We start from the raw sequence: 21,432 nt of genomic DNA on the forward strand, positions 1-21,432 counted from the left end.
GTAATAAAAAAAACTAAAATGGCTACGTCTCCAATGGCTTAAGGATCAAAACTTACTAATCATAAATTACATAAATTATTTTAGCATAATTTATCAAGTGATTCAAACCAAGCCGTATCTTCAATCACATAGCAGCAGAACATAAACTAATTAATTTTAGCTATGTTAACTCTATTTTTACTTATTTATGCCAACTTTACTGTAATGGAAGTGAACTTTAAAGGATAACTCTACTTGAAAAGGCAATGCGTTAGGGCAGATGAGAGCTTCTGACTATGTAATTATATCAGTCTGTGAACCTAAATCTCAACAAGACTATGCATGTCTTGCAAGCACATGAGATTGCATAAAGAATGCAGTCAATACCAGTCAAACAAGAACACCAGGTATTCATTTATTCACATTCTCCGAGGTTAGGCCTCTTCCCTGTCTAAAATGTCTAAAGCATGTTGATATGGAAAAGCTGCGAAGATTAAGTTTGCATTGGGTAAAGTTCGAGATCTTAGTTCATGTCCCCGAGGACTGCCGGATGTTTCCAGTGGCTGTCAGGCCAACGGACACTATAAAGGACCTTAGAGTCAACCTTGTAAAACAGGGAATCACCTCATGGAAGAAGCATTTTTCCTACAATGGACGAGAATTGGGAGAGTATGAAACAATTAGAGACCTAAACATCAAAAGTGGAGCTGTTATATTACTTGTTAATAAAAAGTCAAGGTAGGCATTTACAAATTACTACTCATTGATGATCATGTAAATGAAAAGTATTTTGGTTTAGAAAGCACAAGGATTGAGAGAACATGTAACAGAAATATTACATTGCATTAGAACTTGTATTACTATGGATTAATTCTTACCTATGAGTACCTCAAGATAGTAACCATAAAGTAATTTGTAGTACTATAAGTGTTTCTGAATGCCACAAATCTGACACGGCATTTCATTTATCAGTGACCTGTGTCTAATCATTTCAGATTAATTTGTTTGCTTACTTTACATATAATATAACATCAAAAACAGAACAAAAGTGGAATCATAAACAATATTTTTTTTACTAAAAAAGAAAGATCGTTGTTTTGAAATTTTTGAATTTTCATTAAGATAAATAGTGCACTTGGATATCCATTTTGACTGGGTTTTTCATCCACATGCGCAACCATATTGGGTCCATATTTCTGCATCAGGCTCATTTTTTATCCATATTACATGCATATCGTACCTTTTTATTAATAAGAAAATTCTCTTTTGTATTTTTCCAACCCACTGATCTTTAGATGGCTAAAAATGAATATGCTTTTTGTGATCTGCTTTATAAAAACAGGTTTTTGTTATGTTTTGTTGTTTTGTTTACTATGTCTTTTGGCAATTTTCATCCACAAACCCAATAATATTTTTTTTTTTACATTTAAGGGATTTCAAAATGATTAATTTGATTGGGACCATTGACTATATTAAGGTCAGTGTGTAGGCCTAACACTAAAAGGGATAGTCTGAAGTGTGGAAGTTATCACCTAGCGTGTATCCTGCTGTTTTGCTATCCTGGTGTCCCATTAAGAATGAACGGAGTGACAGTGCTCATGATCCACCTCTGTTACATTCATAAAGTGCTCTTCAGAGCCCAGCTACCTGGATTGGTGGGGGTCACAACAGTTGGATCCCCAGAGATTGGGAAGTTTGGATAGGGGATAACTGCCAAACTTGAGGATACTCTTTAAAAAAGGGAGATTTCACATGAGCACATTATTAATCAATATTCTATCCCTTTTTCTTGCCTGTAATATGCAGCTAATATTAATCTACGATTCCATGCACATCGCTTGGGGAAAAAAAGCTTATCTGACAGACACAATTTACAAAGAATATAGAAAGTTGCCAATCAGTGGTGTTCAGAGAACTGGTAGCTCTGCAGCATTAATTTGTTACATTACAACCTGTGTTTAGATATTTTTGTAATCCGATTTGAGTGTGATGTGTCAGTGAAGTGAGAAAAATATAGGCATAAATTAAATTTATGGGATCAAATAGCTAAAAATTCTCATGTGCATATATATTCTCCCCTGTTGCGGTGAAGTTCCTAAAAAATTCTGGTGCAAGCAATTACCTTCATAGGTCGTATGCTTAGTGTTACAGGGGTACCGCGACAGTGTGGAGCCAGAAGACCACATCATCTGATTGCTTGTACTCCAGCGCTGAGAAGAAGCACTTCATTTTAAATGTGTTTATTTCTTCTGACAGAACAGGGGTTAATCAGCCATGTTGGAAATCCCTGTGTTCACAGCTGAGCTCAGTTAGCCACTCCTTTCCCCTTTATAATTTGGGCTCTGTTACAAATCTTTGTCAGAGCAAGTATTTGCTGCATGGCTAACCGTGGGAGAGGAGTTCATATGAGATGGAGAGTTGGAGGAGTTATCTGTGACTGTTGCTTGGTTTGTATGTGTGGTAACTCCCTATCCTTCTCTATTTTGGTTTATTCCCCTACCTTCATACCCCGCTGCATTCCTCTGTTATAACGTAAGTGAATATTTTATATGCCTGGAGTTTTCGGTTAATCCTTGTCTGTGTTGCCTTGTTTGTCTGGTTGATGTACTACTGTGCACAGTAGCACCCCATTTTCACTAGGTGGAGGAAGAGAACAGATGGAGGGTTAACACTGAAGATAAGGCAAGAGAGGAGGCCCTGGTGTTATGAGTTCATTTTCCCCTTCACCATTGAGGTCTGATGAACTCCCTCTTCTGGTGAAGGAAGGTAGTGAGGCTGATTACCAAACACCTGAGCTGGTAGAGGATGACTGGGTGACGGGAATTGCTGACTGGATATAAGGCAGCCAACGCCCTTCTGCCTCGCTGGTGATTTCTCTGAGGGATTCTAGGAGACCAGTCTGATTCCTGCTCCTCAAAAGCTAAGTTTTCTGCCTTGCTTTTTGCATTTGTGTTTTGGTTTTATTTTGCCTTGCTTTTCTGGATTCTGCCATTCCCTGCTGGGGTGAGCTGTATTCCTTTGTGTCTTTTTGCTCTGTCTTCAGAAAATACCTGAGTACTGACATAGTCTTTTTGAAGCCTAGTGTCTTCAGGGCCTTTTTCCCTGTCAGTCTGTTGGCTCTTGTTTTGATAGGGTTTTGGGCGGATTGCAGACAGCAGCTTTTCTATCCTGTCCTATCTAGTTAGCTTGGGCCCCATCATTTGCTCAGTCTATCTTTCTATCTGTGTTAGTGTTTTTTCTTCTTGCTTCACTGTCATTATATGTTGGGGGCTGCCTATTGCTTTGGGGTCTGCTCTGGGGCAGTTTAGATTTCCCTTTCTGTCTTTAGGCTATGTAGTTCTCCGGCTGTGATTGAGGGGTCTAGGGCACCGTAGGAACCCTCCACGGCTACTGCTAGTTGTTGTTGATAGGTTCAGGGGTCTGCAATCCGATAGCTGCCAACTTCTCTGGTTTTCTGGACTTAGCTAGCATTTCTGTTTTTGCCTCCTACGGTGACTCGTTCATAACAGAATCACCAGCCATACCGCAGATCCTAGAGTACTCAATAGCAGGAAAGAATTGTAAAAAAAAAAAAAAAGGTGTGTATATTTTTTCCTCTATATCTCTGAGGCCGTAGGGGGAATTTTTTCCTCTCTCAATGGAGATAAAGCAATTGTCTGATCGGGTGGAACAGCTCGCTGCAGAAGTGCGGGGAATTTCCGCCTACCTTGCTCATTCACATGCTGCTGAACCAAAGATCCCTACTCCTGATGTGTTTTTTGGGGATCGGTCTAAATTTTTGAATTTCAAAAATAATTGTAAATTATTTTTTGCCTTGAAGCCTAACTCGTCAGGGAGCTCCGCGCAGCAGGTTAAATTGTCATCTCTTTGCTGCGTGGCGATCCCCAGGATTGGGCGTTTTCTTTCAGATGATCCTATTCTGACTAATGTGAACGCATTTTTTCAAGCCTTGGGGTTGTTGTATGACAAACCTAATGCTATTGATCAGGCTGAAAAGACCCTGTTGGCATTGAGCCAGGGTCGAGATTCTGCAGAATTGTACTGTCAAAAATTCCGAAAGTGGGCGGTCCTTACTACCTGGAATGATAATGCCTTGGCAGCTCTCTTTCGGAAGGGTTTGTCAGAAGCCGTAAAAGATACTATGGTGGGATTTCCTGTTCCCTCTGGTCTTGACGATTCTATGTCATTAGCCATTCAGGTTGATCGGCGTTTACGTGAACGCAGGACTGCACGAGAGGTGTTGCCACCTGTTGAACAAGTGTCTGAACCTATGCAATGTGATAGAGTTTTGTCCAGGGAGCAACGTCAGGAGTTCAGAAGGCGTAATAAGCTGTGTTTTTTTGTGGAGATGCCTCGCATATTATTTCTGTCTGTCCTAAACGAGAGAAACGTTTTGTACACACGTTTTCTGTGGGTGGTGTTCAACCTAAGTTTTTTCTGGCAATTACTCTGATCTGCTCCCTGTCCACATTTTCAGCCAAGGCTTTTGTAAATTCGGGAGCAGCCCTGAACCTAATGGACTTGGATTTTGCTAAACGTTGTGGATTTCCTATGACACCTCTGCGGACGCCTATTCCTTTGAGGGGGATTGATGCTCTCCTTTGGCGAAAAATAAACCTCAGTTTTGGACCCAGGTGGTAATGCAGGTCGCCCCATACCATCAAGAAAATTGCAGATTTTAGGTGTTGCATAATTTGCATGATACCATTGTTCTGGGGTTTCCCTGGTTGCAAATTCATAATCCAGTTTTGGATTGGAAATCTGTGCCTGTGGTGAGTTGGGGTTGTCGGTGTGCCCTTAGTGAGGCTCCGGTTTTTTCCACCTCTCCTTTTTCGCATGATGTTCCTGACTATTTGGTGGACTTTTATGATGTATTTAGTGAGAATGAGTCTGCGTCTTTGCCTCCTCATAGGAGTTATGACTGTGCAATTGAACTGAGCCCGGGGTGTAAATTTCCCAAGGGTCGGCTCTTCAATTTATCTGTACCCGAGCACGAGACTATGCAATCCTATATTAAGGAGGCGTTGGAGAAGGGTCATATTAGACCATCCTCTTCACCATTAGGTGCCGGGTTTTTTTTTCGTGGCCAAAAAGGATGGTTCATTAAGGCCTTGATTGATTATCGTGCCCTCAACAAAATTAAATATCAGTATCTGTTACCCCTGATTTTGGATCTATTCTCCAGAGTTAAAGGTGCTTGCTGGTTTACCAAGCTTGACCTCAGGGGGGCGTATAATCTTATCCGCATTAAGCATGGGGATGAATGGAAGACGGCGTTTAATACTCCAGAGGGACATTTTGAGTACCTGGTGGTGCCTTTTGGGCTCACTAATGCCCCTTCTGTCTTCCAGTGCTTCATGAACGACATTTTCCGACACTTTGTGGATAAATTTTTGATTATCTACCTGGATGATATTTTGATCTTCTCCAAGGATTGGGATTCTCATGTGGAACATGTTCGGACTGTGTTCCGGATCTTGAGGGAGAATTCCCTGTATGTCAAGGGATCGAAATGCCTTTTTGGGGTACAGAGGATTTCATTTTTGGGATTTATTTTGTCTCCGTCAACTATTGAAATGGACCCGGCCAAGGTACAGGCCATTTATGACTGGGTTCAGCCCACTTCTTTGAAAGCCCTTCAGAAGTTTTTGGGTTTTGCTAATTTTTATCGGAAATTTATAGCAAAATTTTCTAGTATTGCCAAGCCATTGACTGAACTGACTAAGAAGGGTGCTGATGTGTTGAATTGGTCTCCGGAGGCTGTTTCTTCCTTTCAGGGGCTGAAGCGAAGATTCACTTCAGCCCCTGTTTTGCGGCAACCTGATGTCTCTCTCCCGTTCCAGGTAGAGGTGGACGCTTCTGAGATTGGTGCAGGAGCTGTTTTGTCCCAAAAGGATCCTGTAACATCTAAAATGAATTCCTGTGCTTTCTTTTCCCAAAAGTTCTCCCCATCTGAAAGTAACTATGATGTGGGGAATCGGGAACTGTTAGCCATGAAATGGGCATTTGAGGAGTGGAGATATTGGTTGGAGGGAGCTAAACATCAAGTCGTGGTCCTCACTGACCACAAGAATTTGATTTACCTGGAGTCGGCCAAACGCTTGAACTTTAGACAGGCTAGATGGGCCTTGTTTTTTACATGTTTTGATTTTGTGGTCTCTTTTCTTCCTGGCACTAAGAATGTCAAGGCTGACGCTCTTTCTAGGAGCTTCTTGGCTGATTCTCCAGTGGTGACCAAGCCTGCTACCATCTTAGGCGAAGGGGTAGTTCTTTCTGCCATCTCGCCCGATTTGAGACGTGCTCTGGAAGAGTTCCAGGACGACAAACCTGAGCATTGTCCCAGTGGAAAGTTGTATGTTCCTGACCAGTGGAAGAAGAGAGTGATGTCTGAAGTTCATTGCTCTGCATTGGCTGGTCATCCAGGTATTTTTGGTACTAGAGATCTGGTGAGTCGGTCTTTTTGGTGGCCAGCCTTGTCTCGTGATGTCAGGAATTTTGTGCAGTCCTGTGGGACTTGCTCCCCGTCTAAACCTTGTTCTCGCTCTAGTGGGTTGTTGATGCCTTTGCCGGTCCCCAGGAGGCCATGGACCCATATTTCAATGGATTTCATCTCTGATGTGCCTGTCTCTCAGAGAATGACTGTTATTTGGGTGATTTGTGATAGGTTCTCTAAGATGGTTCATCTTGTACCACTCCCTAAGTTGCCATCTTCTTCTGAGTTGGTGCCCCTGTTTTTGCAACAGGTGGTTCGCTTGCACGGGATTCCTGAGAACATTGTATCTGACAGAGGAGTCCAGTTTGTGTCTTGATTTTGGAGGACTTTCTGTTCCAAGCTGGGAATTCAGTTGTCCTTCTCCTCTGCGTTTCACCCTCAGACCAATGGGCAGACGGAGAGAACAAACCAGACCTATTTGAGATGTTTTATTTCCGCTGATCAGGATGATTGGGTTTCATTTTTGCCCTTGGCTGAATTTGCTTTAAATAATAGAGCTAGTTCTGCCACTTTGATGTCACCTTTTTTTGTAACTTTGGGTTTCATCCTCGATTTTCTTCAGGGCAGGTGGAGCCTTCTTCCTGCCCAGGTGTTGACACTGTGGTGGAGAGAATGCACCAGATCTGGGACCAAGTGGTGGATAAGTTATCTCTCTCCCAGGAAAAGGCCCAGCGGTTTTCCAACCGACATAGGACCATTGGTCCCCGGTTTAAGGTGGGTGATATGGTTTGGTTACCATCAAAACATATCGCTATGAAGGTAGCTTCTCCTAAGTTTAAGCCTAGATTTATTGGACCTTACAAGATTTTGGAGATCATTAATCCGGTCTCTTTTCGGTTGGCTCTTCCTGTCACATTTAAAATCCATAATGTGTTTCATAAGTCCTTGTTGAAGAGGTTTGTTGAACCAGTACTTCCTGGGGTGGCACCTCCAGACCCTGTATTGGTTGAAGGTAACATGAAATATGAGGTAGAGAAGATACTGGATTCCCATCTGGCTAGATAGAGACTCCAGTATTTGGTTAAGTGGAAGGGTTATGGTCAGGAGGATAATTCCTGGGTCTCTGCCTCTGATATTCATACCAAAAGATTGGTGCGTGCCTTTCATCGGGCTCACCCTGATCGCCCTGGTGGCGTGGATGAGGGTTCGGTGACCCCTCCTCAAGGGGGAGGTACTGTTATGAGTAGAGTTGAGCGACTTTTGGTTTTTTAGGGTCGCGTTTCGTTTCGTGAAACCCGACTTTTCCAAAAGTCGGGTCGAGCAAGATCGTCCGATTATAGGGAAAAGTCGGGGTCGTCCCGAAACACGAAACCCAATGTAAATCAATGGGGAATAAAAGTCGGCAGTGAGAGGAGGACAGGAAACACACCAACAGTGCCCATTTGAATGCCAAAAGCATCAATTCTTCTTACTTAAGCTTGTCAACCTTAATTAACTTCATAATACAAGTTACGCACTGAAAAATGGGGGTTATTTGGCTACAGTTGTGGGGGGGGAGGGCTGGCTCCAGGTTTTCATGTGCCCTGGGCGAAAGAGCACCCCTTTAACACATACCACAACTCATCATGCTCCGATACGGCAGAGAAATAGCGGTATAGTACAATGAAAAATACTTCACTTTTTACATCTCATGACGAGGCCCATCTATTTCTCCATATGATGAGCTCCACATAATGCTACAGTATATGTTGGTCCCCATGGATGAAGCTCCACTGTCTTATGGGCCCAAATAATGCTCCAAACATAATGGGCCCCATTTCTAATGCTCTAGTGTATAATGGGCCCTGTAAATGCTGCTCCAGTGTCTGATGTCCACCTTTGGAATGTTCCAGTGTATGGTGGGCCCCATCTATCATTCTCCAGAGTATAGTGCTCCCCAAAAATTGCTGTCCCAACATTGAAAACAATCAAATAAGTCTCCTCGCTAGGGAATCCCTGTACTAGTCTGGACTCCTCGTCGTCCCCATCTTCCATCTCACTGCACAGTATTTCAACCTTGCAAGTGCTGTGATCCTGAGCAAGCAGGGGGGGCCCACTCGTTGGCGACGGCACTGGCACAGGGCCCCTGATAGTACGGTGGTGTGTCTGATGGCGGGTGGGCCGAACCTGCACTTTCATCTGCAGCTTCCTCTTTGTCACCGTGTAAGATGGAACTGTATATGGGAAGGGTAACCTGAGTTTCATCAGGGTCAGATTCAGGCCGGGTAGCGTGCGAGGGGAATGTAGTGGTCTGGGTCAATGTACCAGCAGATTCATCGAGCAGTGGCTGGGCATCAGTGCACTTGTGTCGCCCCAGGAGTACGGTCGCCACAGTGGCATTACCTTCTTCCTAGGGAGTGTGATGTCATGCTTGGGAGCAACGAACGATCTCTCTAGCAGGTTAACTGATTGGGCGGCGTTATTCCCACGAGTCATGACCCTCCAATCAGCGTTCATGAAGGCAAAGTGTTTGTTTTACGTGGGCAGTATGGTTGCAAAGCTGAACCTTAAAGGAATGTCCAGAAGAGCACCACCAGGAGTGGAGCCTACAGTTAAATTCGACTCCACCTGGGGAACCTCAACCATGCCAGCTACAGAACAGATGCACACATTGCAAGCTTAATTCCGTTAACGAACGAGACTCCGTCATGCCCCGCGGTCCGAGTCCGGCTTAATAGAGGGACACGTGAGGCTCTGGCACATGTGATTGGCCAATAACTGGTGTGTCATGCCCTTACATGTCCGTGGCTGCATGTGCGCTACACTGAAAAGGCCAGCGTTTGTCGCTTACTGGTGCAGATAACCCGCTGAACAACGTTAGTGATGGGGATCACTGATTACAATTATTACCCGCGAACGATGATTTCCCAGTAAGTGCAGGTCAACCGCAGTTCCGGAATTAGGCCTAACTGTCATTCCTGAAAAAATGAGAAACTTACGTGTGCAAACCACAGGTGCTGTAGCTTGCTTAACAGCTCGCCAGCCGTTCTCACGCCCAGTATGGATTACAAGTGATTGCTCACAGGTGAGAAAGGGTACCGTATCCCCAGATAACATGTATGGATAGGGTACACATTCAAAATATATGTCTATACATCAGGAGGCAGGCTCAGACGGTGTTAGGCCCAGTATGGATTGCACGTGATTGCACAAAGGTTAGAAAGAGTACCGTATCCCCAGATAACATGTATGAATAGCGTACACATTCAAAATATATGTCTATACATCAGGAGGCAGGCTCAAATGGTGTCAGGCACAGTATGGATTTGACGGCCCAGACTACACAGCGGAGGAGCAGGGAGAGGTAAAGATTGCAAATGCTGGGGCCCTGCCCAAGCAAGGGGGGCCCACTCGTGGGCGTCGGTACTGGCACTGGGCCCCTCATAGTACGGCGGTGTGTCTAACGGTGGGTGTGCACCACCACCGTCAGAGACACTTGATTGAACTATGAGGGACCCTGTGCCAGTGCCCGCGCCCAAGAGTCGGCCTACCCACCTGTCCAGGGCAACGGCACTCGCACGGTGTCGTGCGCTAGGTGGTGACCCCGGCCATGGGGGGGGAGGCAGCACAGTTAGGGAGTTTTAGAAAGTGGCATATGTTGATGTTGGACATTCAGCTGATGCAAAAGGTGAACTAGGTCAAGTCCCAGGAAGAGGTGGACCAAAGCAAGCCATTTTTCTGTCACCCTATGTGTCATCAGGGGAAGGTGGGACAAAATCCTTGGAAACCCATGCGTGGTTCATTTTAATGAAGGTTAGATCATCCACATTTTGGGTTGACAGACGGGTCCTTTTTTCTGTCAGGATTGATCCAGCTGCACTGAAGACTCTTTCCGATAGCACACTTGCAGCTGGGCAAGCGAGCTCCTGTAAGGCATATTGTGCCAATTCAGGCCAGGTGTCCAGTTTAGCGGCCCAATAGTCAAAGGGGAATGACCTGTGTGGGAGAACATCGATATGGGAGGAAAAGTAGTTTGTAACCATAGTTGACAACTGCTGTCTCCTGTCACTTTCCATCGATGCAGTATTACCAGTTGTGTGAGCGGTACTTGAAAAATCAGTCCACAACATTGTCATGAAACCCCTGTCTCCAACGCCACTTCTGCTGTGTGCACCACGAACACCTCTGCCAAGCTGACCCCGGCCCGTACGGCTCGTGTGAGAACCATCACCGCTGCTGTGTGCTGGGAATGCCTCAAGAAACCGATTTACCAGAGTTGCTTGTTTATTAGCCAATATTAGGTCAAGGTTCTCCTGTGGCATGATGTTTTGTAATTTGCCTTTATAGCGTGGATCCAGGATGCTGGTCAACCAGTAGTCGTCATCGTTCATCATTTTGGCAATGCGGGGGTCCCTTTTTAGGATCTGCAAGGCATAATCTGACATGTGGGCCAATGTTCCCGGTGTCAATGATGCACTGCGAGTGCTGGTTGGAGGAGCACTTTCTGGCAAATCCACATCCCTCCAGTCACGCACAAACCCTGTACCAGACCTTGCCACGCCAACATTTTCACTTGCCCCACGAGATGCATCCTCCTCCCCTAAGTAATCATCCCCATCATCCTCCTCCTCCTCCTCTTCTTCCTCCACCTCGTCCAGGAGAGGTCCCTGAGCAGACAATGGCTGAATGTCATCAAGGATTCCCTCCTCCTCTTCCTCCTCATCAACATTGGCTGCAGAAGCCTGCTCCTTAAGGTACGTCAAAGTTTGCATGAGCAGACGCATAAGTGGGATGCTCATGCTTAGGATGGCGTCGTCTGCGCTTACCAGCCGTGTGCATTCCTCAAAACACTGAAGGACTTTACAGAGGTCTTTCAGCTTCGACCACTGCACACCTGTCAACTCCATGTCTGCTCTCAAAGTGCCTGGCTGTGTATCCTCCCACAAATGCATTATGGCCTGCCTCTGCTCGCACAGCCGCTCCACCATGTGCAGGGTGGAGTTCCACCTTGTTGCAATGTCGATAATGAGGCGGTGGTTGGGAAGGTGGAGCAATCGCTGCAGCTTCTGCATACGAACGGAGTGTACAGGCGACCGGCGGATGTGCGCGCACAGTCTTCGCACCTTCTGGAGCAGGGCTGTTAACTCCGGATAATTTTTGAGGAAGCACTGCACCACCAGGTTCAAGGTGTGAGCCAAGCAAGGTATGTGGCTGAGTTTTGAAAGGGCTATGGCTGCCACAAAATTACGGCTGTTATCACTAACTACCTTGCCTGCCTCAAGATGTACACTGCCCAGCCATGACTCAGTTTGTCGCTTCAAGTACTCGGCCAGCACCTCGGCGGTGTGTCTGTCGCCCAAACACATCATCTGCAACACAGCCTGCTGACGCTTTCCACCAGCTGCTCGATAGGGGGACACCTCGTGTGCAACAGTGGCAGCTGCAGATGGAGTGCTCGTACGACTGCGCTCTGTGGACGAGCTTTCGCTTCTGGAGGAGGAGGAGGGTCGAACACCTACAGCCAACTGTTTCCTATACCGTGGGCTAGGCAGCAATGTCCCACCACCGCTGTCCCCTGTGGACCCTGCATCCACCACATTAACCCAGTGCGCAGTGATGGACACGTAACGGCCCTGGCCATGCCGACTGGACCATGCATCAGTTGTGAGGTGCACCTTTCCACTCACTGACTGCTTGAGTGCATGGACAATGCGGTCTTTCACATGATGGTGGAGGGCTGGGATAGCTTTGCGAGAGAAGAAGTGGCGCCTGGGTAGGTCATAGCGTGGTACTGCATAGGCCATGAGTTCGTGGAAAGCTACGCTTTCCACCAACCGAAAGGGCATCATCTCAAACGAGATTAGTTTGGCAATGTGGGCGTTCAAACCCAGTGTACGCGGATGAGAGACTGAGTACTTTCTTGACCTACTCATAGTGTCTGGGAGGGTGAGCTGGACTTGAGAGCTGCATATGGTGGAAGTAGCGGTGGACAGGGCAGACTGAGAGAGGGTTGATGATGGTGATGGAGTTGGTGTTCTTTCTGATGGCCTAGAATCAGTCTTTCGTTGATATAACAGTGGGATTCCCTGACTGCTGTGGCCTTGCAATGACACCTCAACATTTGCTGCTGTGCTAACCAGTGGGCTTACAGTGGGGGAAACAATGTAGCGTTGCTGACTACCTTCGTTGTGATCAGTTGCACATGTGGCACTTGAGGTTTGGTGTTGTGTCCACGCTTGCAAGTGCATGGTGGTTAAATGTCTAAGCATGCAACTGGTATTCAAATTTTTCAGATTTTTCCCTCGGCTAAAGGTCTTTGCGCACTTCTTACAGATAACCTTGGCCTGATCATGAGGATTTTGTTCAAAAAAGTGCCACACTGCACTCTTCCTACTTTGGCAGACATTTTGCGGCCTAGCACGCTGTGATCTTTTGACCCTCTGGACAAGCTGTTCAGCAACTCTTTTGATGTTTGGAACCTGTCTTTGGAGTGCTCCGGGCCTGCCAGATAACAGCTGTTGCGATGTCAATGTCTGCTGTGGATGCTCCTCATCTGAGCTATTGGAAGCAGCACCCTCTTCCCCCAATGGATGTCAATCTGGGTCAACAACTGGGTCATCCATCACCTCCTCTTCTATGTCATGTGCACCTTCCTCTGTGTCACCGTGTATGGTGGTATAATGTGCGGGAAGGGGCACCTGAGTCTCATCAGGGTCAGAATCTGGCTCTGTACACTGCGAGGACAATGTAGTGCTCTGAGTGAATGTACCAGCAGAATCATCCATCAGCGGCTGTGCATCAGTGCACTCCATGTCAGATTCATCTTGGCCTGGGTAATTCACCATTTGACTTGATAATCCAGGCATGGTATGTGAAAACAGCTCCATGGAGTAATCAGTAGTATGGCCTGCGTCATCCTTCAATCTTGGTTGGGGTGAAGGACACAAGGAAAGGTGTGGTTCATGAACATGAGCCTCCAATGACGACTCAGTGCTTTTACTTTTTACAACTGAAGAAGAGGAGGCAATAGAGCTGGAGGCTGAGTCAGCAATGTAAGACAAAACTTTTTCCTGATGCTCTGGCTTTAAAAGCGGTTTGCCAACTCCTAGAAAACTAAGCCTTCGAAGCCTTATGGAGCCAGACGATGACGCATTCAGTCCTATTTTGCTCTTGCCACTACCATCAGATCCACCACCAACACCATCATTACCAGCTGCCAACCCCCGCCCAATTCCACGGCCTCTTCCACCAGCCTTCCTCATTTTTGGTAGAAATGTAGACAAAATCCAACAAACTATATAGTAATGTAAAACAAGGTACAAGGTGTCTATAGGACAGGGGAGATTTTGAATTTCTGCAGACACTTGTGGACACTGGACACTTTTGGATTGTGTGAGGCCCACTGAATATCTGAGCGCTATGTCACAGGCTCGATGGCACAGCTGTGACCAAAGTGACTAGAGGATAAGTGAGATTTTGAATTTCTGCAGACACTGGACACTTTTGGATTGTGTGAGGCCCACTGAATATCTGAGCGCTATGTCACAGGCACGATGGCACAGCTGTGACCAAAGTGACTAGAGGATAAGTGAGATTTTGAATTTCTGCAGACACTTGTGGACACTGGACACTTTTGGATTGTGTGAGGCCCACTGAATATCTGAGCGTTATGTCACAGGCTCGATGGCACAGCTGTGACCAAAGTGACTAGAGGATAAGTGAGATTTTGAATTTCTGCAGACACTGGACACTTTTGGATTGTGTGAGGCCCACTGAATATCTGAGCGCTATGTCACAGGCTCGATGGCACAGCTGTGACCAAAGGGACTAGAGGATAAGTGAGATTTTGAATTTCTGCAGACACTGGACACTTTTGGATTGTGTGAGGCCCACTGAATATCTGAGCGCTATGTCACAGGCTCGATGGCACAACTGTGACCAAAGTGACTAGAGGATAAGTGAGATTTTGAATTTCTGCAGACACTGGACACTTTTGGATTGTGTGAGGCCCACTGAATATCTGAGCGCTATGTCACAGGCTCGATGGCACAGCTGTGACCAAAGTGACTAGAGGATAAGTGAGATTTTGAATTTCTGCTCACACTAGTGGACACTGGACACTTTTGGATTGTGTGAGGCCCACTGGATATCTGAGCGCTATGTCACAGGCTCGATGGCACAGCTGTGACCAAAGTGACTAGAGGATAAGTGAGATTTTGAATTTCTGCAGACACTTGTGGACACTGGACACTTTTGGATTGTGTGAGGCCCACTGAATATCTGAGCGCTATGTCACAGGCTCGATGGCACAGCTGTGACCAAAGTGACTAGAGGATAAGTGAGATTTTGAATTTCTGCAGACACTTGTGGACACTGGACACTTTTGGATTGTGTGAGGCCCACTGAATATCTGAGCGCTATGTCACAGGCTCGATGGCACAGCTGTGACCAAAGTGACTAGAGGATAAGTGAGATTTTGAATTTCTGCAGACACTTGTGGACACTGGACACTTTTGGATTGTGTGAGGCCCACTGAATATCTGAGCGCTATGTCACAGGCTCGATGGCACAGCTGTGACCAAAGTGACTAGAGGATAAGTGAGATTTTGAATTTCTGCAGACACTGGACACTTTTGGATTGTGTGAGGCCCACTGAATATCTGAGCGCTATGTCACAGGCTTGATGGCACAGTTGTGACCAAAGTGACTAGAGGATAAGTGAGATTTTGAATTTCTGCAGACACTGGACACTTTTGGATTGTGTGAGGCCCACTGAATATCTCAGCGCTATGTCACAGGCTCAATGGCACAGCTGTGACCAAAGTGACTAGAGGATAAGTGAGATTTTGAATTTCTGCAGACACTTGTGGACACTGGACACTTTTGGATTGTTTGAGGCCCACTGAATATCTGAGCGCTATGTCACAGGCTCGATGGCACAGCTGTGACCAAAGTGACTAGAGGATAAGTGAGATTTTGAATTTCTGCAGACACTGGACACTTTTGGATTGTGTGAGGCCCACTGAATATCTGAGCGCTATGTCACAGGCTCGATGGCACAGCTGTGACCAAAGTGACTAGAGGATAAGTGAGATTTTGAATTGCTGCAGACACTGGACACTTTTGGATTGTGTGAGGCCCACTGAATATCTGAGCGCTATGTCACAGGCTCGATGGCACAGCTGTGACCAAAGTGACTAGAGGATAAGTGAGATTTTGAAATTCTGCAGACACTGGACACTTTTGGATTGTGTGAGGCCCACTGAATATCTGAGCGCTATGTCACAGGCTCGATGGCACAGCTGTGACCAAAGTGACTAGAGGATAAGTGAGATTTTGAATTTCTGCTCACACTAGTGGACACTGGACACTTTTAGATTGTGTGAGGCCCACTGAATATCTGAGCGCTATGTCACAGGCTCGATGGCACAGCTGTGACCAAAGTGACTAGAGGATAAGTGAGATTTTGAATTTCTGCAGACACTTGTGGACACTGGACACTTTTGGATTGTGTGAGGCCCACTGAATATCTGAGCGCTATGTCACAGGCTCGATGGCACAGCTGTGACCAAAGTGACTAGAGGATAAGTGAGATTTTGAATTTCTGCAGACACTGGACACTTTTGGATTGTGTGAGGCCCACTGAATATCTGAGCGCTATGTCACAGGCTCGATGGCACAGCTGTGACCAAAGTGACTAGAGGATAAGTGAGATTTTGAATTTCTGCAGACACTGGACACTTTTGGATTGTGTGAGGCCCACTGAATATCTCAGCGCTATGTCACAGGCTCGATGGCACAGCTGTGACCAAAGTGACTAGAGGATAAGTGAGATTTTGAATTTCTGCAGACACTGGACACTTTTGGATTGTGTGAGGCCCACTGAATATCTGAGCGCTATGTCACAGGCTCGATGGCACAGCTGTGACCAAAGTGACTAGAGGATAAGTGAGATTTTGAATTTCTGTAGACACTTGTGGACACTGGACACTTTTGGATTGTGTGAGGCCCACTGAATATCTGAGCGCTATGTCACAGGCTCGATGGCACAGCTGTGACCAAAGTGACTAGAGGATAAGTGAGATTTTGAATTTTTGCAGACACTTGTGGACACTGGACACTTTTGGATTGTGTGAGGCCCACTGAATATCTGAGCGCTATGTCACAGGCTCAATGGCACAGCTGTGACCAAAGTGACTAGAGGATAAGTGAGATTTTGAATTTCTGCAGACACTGGACACTTTTGGATTGTGTGAGGCCCACTGAATATCTCAGCGCTATGTCACAGGCTCGATGGCACAGCTGTGACCAAAGTGACTAGAGGATAAGTGAGATTTTGAATTTCTGCAGACACTGGACACTTTTGGATTGTGTGAGGCCCACTGAATATCTGAGCGCTATGTCACAGGCTCGATGGCACAGCTGTGACCAAAGTGACTAGAGGATAAGTGAGATTTTGAATTTCTGTAGACACTTGTGGACACTGGACACTTTTGGATTGTGTGAGGCCCACTGAATATCTGAGCGCTATGTCACAGGCTCGATGGCACAGCTGTGACCAAAGTGACTAGAGGATAAGTGAGATTTTGAATTTTTGCAGACACTTGTGGACACTGGACACTTTTGGATTGTGTGAGGCCCACTGAATATCTGAGCGCTATGTCACAGGCTCAATGGCACAGCTGTGACCAAAGTGACTAGAGGATAAGTGAGATTTTGAATTTCTGCAGACACTTGTGGACAATGGACACTTTTGGATTGTGTGAGGCCCACTGAATATCACAGCGCTATGTCACAGGCAGAAATTGGCTAGTGTATCACAAACTACAAGGTGTATGTAGAATTGGGCAGAGTAGGAATCTCCCTAGAGTGGAGGTCTGTAAGAACGGAATATGTCCTCGACTTATACTCACAGAGTGACACAGATAGCTTCACTGTGGCTGTGATAACAGCCGTTACACGGTACTGTGTGAGGAGCGTACACCGCTGTATGGTGTGAAAAAATGCACGCTCAGTACCTCAGCAGGACAAAAAAAAAAATTGGGATTGCTTTTAAAAAAGCAGTTTGCAGAGCAGTGGGCAGCAATGCAGCTGTCAGGAAGCCTTAGAAGGCAGCCCAACAACCAACACCACTGATACACCACAATATAGCCTCCCCTTGCACTGCACACACAGTGACTGGTGTGTTGTACAGGCACAATCGCTAGCAGCAGAAGCAGTTTTTTTTTCTTCTTCCCTGCCTAACACTCTCCCTACAGAATCAGCAGCAACCTCTCCCTATGCTAAGATCGGCAGAAGTAAGATGGCGGTCGGCGTGCACGCCCTTTTATACCCCCTGTGACGCCCACCAAAGCAAGCCAATCACTTGCATGCCCTTCTGAAAGATGGTGGTGACCCGTGCCTATGTCATCACGTTGCCCACAGTGTCCGTGGATCCTGATTGGCTGAAAAAGAGCGCAAAACAAACTTTTGAAACGCGACTTTGGCGCGTAAGTCGCCGACCTCGTGGCCGACCTTATCCTAGGGTCGGGTTTCGTTTCATGAAACCCGACTTTGCCAAAAGTCGGCGACTTTTGAAATTTTTTGACCCGTTTCGCTCAACTCTAGTTATGAGTTCATTTTCCCCTTCACCATTGAGGTCTGATGAACTCCCTCTTCTGGTGAAGGAAGGTAGTGGGGCTGATTACCAAACACCTGAGCTGGTAGAGGATGACTGGGTGACAGGAATTGCTGACTGGATATAAGGCAGCTGACGCCCTTCTGCCTCGCTGGTGATTTCTCTGAGGGATTCTAGGAGACCAGTCTGATTCCTGCTCCTCAAAAGCTAAGTTTTCTGCCTTGCTTTTTGCATTTGTGTTTTGGTTTTATTTTGCCTTGCTTTTCTGTTTTCTGCCATTCCCTGCTGGGGTGAGCTGTATTCCTTTGTGTCGTTTTGCTCTGTCTTCAGAAAATACCTGAGTACTGACATAGTCTTTTTGAAGCCTAGCGTCTTCAGGGCCTTTTTCCCTGGCAGTCTGTTGGCTCTTGTTTTGATAGGGTTTTGTGCGGATTGCAGACAGCAGCTTTTCTATCCTGTCCTATCTAGTTAGCTTGGGCCCCATCATTTGCTCAGTCTATCTTTCTATCTGTGTTAGTGTTTTTTCTTCTTGCTTCACCGTCATTATATGTTGGGGGCTGCCTATTGCTTTGGGGTCTGCTCTGGGGCAGTTTAGATTTCCCTTTCTGTCTTTAGGCTATGTAGTTCTCCGGCTGTGATCAAGGGGTCTAGGGCACCATAGGAACCCCCCACGGCTACTGCTAGTTGTTGTTGATAGGTTCAGGGTTCTGCAATCCGATAGCTGCCAACTTCTCTGGTTTTCTGGACGTAGCTAGCATTTCTGTTTTTGCCTCCTACGGTGACTCGTTCATAACACCCTGGTATCTTCACCATCTGAAGTATCCCAGGGAGCAGGGCAAGCTAGAGCAACCCCTAGTGTTAGGGACAAGAAGGAGCCTCTAGTCCCTGGTCAGCCGACAGCTGTGTCATGACACTTAGTGAAAGGAAGTCTACCTGTCTGCAATCTAAGTGTCACATTTTCAGTATATATAAACCTTTTCTTATAGGCTTCAAAGGCTGCAACAGCATTAAGCAAAAAGCACCACTAACCAAACAACACCATGAATACCAGGGAGATCTCCAAACAATTCAGGGAGAAAGTTGTTGAGAAGTGCAAATGAGGCATGGGTTATATATAAATATTGCAATCTCTGATGATCCCACGGAGAACTATGAAATCCATGATCATAAAATGGAAAGAACATGGTACTACAGCAAACCTACCAAAACTCTCAGCCAGGGCAAGAACAGCATTAATAAGACAGGCAGCACAGAGACCAAAGGTAAACTTGAAGGAGCTGAAGAGTTAGGGTATGTTTCCACAGGGCGTATTCCTTCAGTATTTGCTGTGGATTGGACGCTGCGCACAACCGCAGCATTCATTCCACAACGTCCAGATGTTACAGCATAGTGGAGGGGATTTTATGAAATTCCATCTCCACTATGTGTACAAGCATGTAGGCGTCAGACCTACATAACCGGACTTGAGGCGTGTCTTTCTAGACTGCAGCATGTCTTTTTCTCTTACCTTTTTGTATCAGGGCTACCATTCAAGAACAATTAAAAACCAAATTACAAGTGCCACCAGAATGTCAAGGAATCACCTGCTACATTACAAAGCTAAAGAAGAAAATAACTGGGTGCCTCTAGTTGTCACCTACAATCCAAATCTGGAAGTGCTAAGGGGAGCTGCACAGAAATTACAACCTTTACTACAAAAAGATGCCCGATTACAATCCATTTTTCCAGACTCCCCACTACTGTGTTTTAGGCAGCCCCCAAATCTAAGAAGCATCATTGTCAGAAGCTCCCTGTCCTCTCCAACAGCTGCAGGAACCTTCCCTTACAACCAGAAAAAATGTAAAATTCATTGTTAGGCGTCAGGTTTCTGCGTCTGCTCTGCAGGAATCCAGAGCCTCACATTCTGTGGTCTCCTGCTGTCTTTCTACTGCAGAGGAGATTACTTTGCAGCAGACCGCTCCAGAGACTAAGTCCCTCTGTGCTCCTACTGGGCATGCTCACGAGACGATCTCCTATTGGAGATCGGGAGTCATGTGTCCAGGTCCTGTTCCAGATCTCATTGGTCCATCTCGGAGATCTGGAAGGTCCCGCACGGCTATAAAAAGTGCGCATGGCCGTTCCGCCATGCGCTAGTATAGACTATACTTGCTATGTGTGAATGGTGACGGATGTATGATTCTGGTGACTGACTCATTTGAAACCCCTTCCCTCTGATATTACACATGGTGATAGGGAATTAGTTTAGCAGTCAGCGCCAGTCAGTGGCAAGCCTTAAGCCACTGTGCTCACCGCACAGCTACGCTAGTGTCCGACATCGCGCTTGCTATCTGGATTTGTCATCGAGCGGCAGTGTTCTACGCCGCGCTGCAGTTGCAGCCCTTCTTGGCGTTCGCAGCAGTGACGCCGCACACACAGTAGGTCTAGAGGGACGCAGCTCCTCTGTCTTGGGTCCTGCTCCTGTGACCAGATACCGTGTGTGCATTTACCTGAAGACTGTGTCACTAACAGGTTCAGCGTTTTGTATGCTACCTGAAGCCTGTGTCACTAACAGGTTCAGTGTTTTGTGTGTTTTTGTTGCGGCGCCTCTGTGTGTGAACAGAGCCCGCTCTGCACACTCCGGGTGAAGTTGAACTCGTGTGCATCATACCGCCATATTGCTCCGGCCATCACTCAGCAGCGGTTATATCACCTACTGCACGGTGGACCCCGAGCGGCGAACGCACTTTATTATTCATTTTTATTTAGTGCGTTCTGCCGTTCCTAACAATTCGTAATGACCACGGACAAGATAAAGATCCCCAATTCACATCAGGACTACAAGATCCCAGGTACCTTCAGCTGCATCACATCTAATGTGGTGTACTTAATTATTTGTACTAAATGTCCAACTGGGGGTCTGTATGTGGGGGAGACAGGGCAAAAGCTTAGAACAAGGATGAATTCTCATTGCCACACAATAAGAGAAAAAAGAATGGATCTACCTGTGGCAAAACATTTTTGTATGCTTGATCACAGCACCATGGACATGAAATTACTGGTATTGAAAGGTAACTTCACATCTCAGAGAGACAGAAGAGTCTGTGAGTACAAACTCATGACGACCTTTGACACACTCAATGCAGGAATGAATGTGTGGCATGGATTTATGTCTTTTAACAACAATTAAGGAATTTGCTCCCCAGACCCCAGTCAGAGGACAATAAAACTTTCACTCCTTATCTATGAACTGGGCCAATATTTATGGCCATACTGTCTATCACTTCCCCATAATGATAGTTCTGCTTCATGCCACTTGTTTTATCCATTGCATTTTTTATGTGCTGTGTTGTGCATAAATATGTGATTCTTCAGATTTTGTGTTAGGCTAAGTGCACACGTACCGGAACTCTCGCGGAAATTACCGCGAGAATTCCGGAATTCCATT

At 46.2% G+C, this 21,432-nt stretch overlaps 1 protein-coding gene across 3 annotated transcripts in view; it reads left to right on the plus strand.

Moving 5' to 3' along the window:
• Nucleotides 1-374: 374 nt before the first annotated feature.
• The window catches only part of TINCR (TINCR ubiquitin domain containing), a 70,987-nt gene continuing 49,929 nt past the window's right edge, over nt 375-21,432 (plus strand). For all 3 annotated transcript variants that reach the window (XM_073551354.1, XM_073551355.1, XM_073551356.1), the window contains exon 1: nt 375-717. In XM_073551354.1, coding sequence (XP_073407455.1) covers nt 455-717 — 263 coding nt within the window. In that variant the 5' untranslated portion in view covers nt 375-454. The remainder of the gene's footprint in view (nt 718-21,432) is intronic.

The sequence above is a fragment of the Dendrobates tinctorius genome, unplaced genomic scaffold, assembly GCF_039654945.1.
Source record: "Dendrobates tinctorius isolate UK_male_01 unplaced genomic scaffold, ASM3965494v1 ptg000175l, whole genome shotgun sequence".
Classification (NCBI taxonomy): domain Eukaryota; kingdom Metazoa; phylum Chordata; class Amphibia; order Anura; family Dendrobatidae; genus Dendrobates; species Dendrobates tinctorius.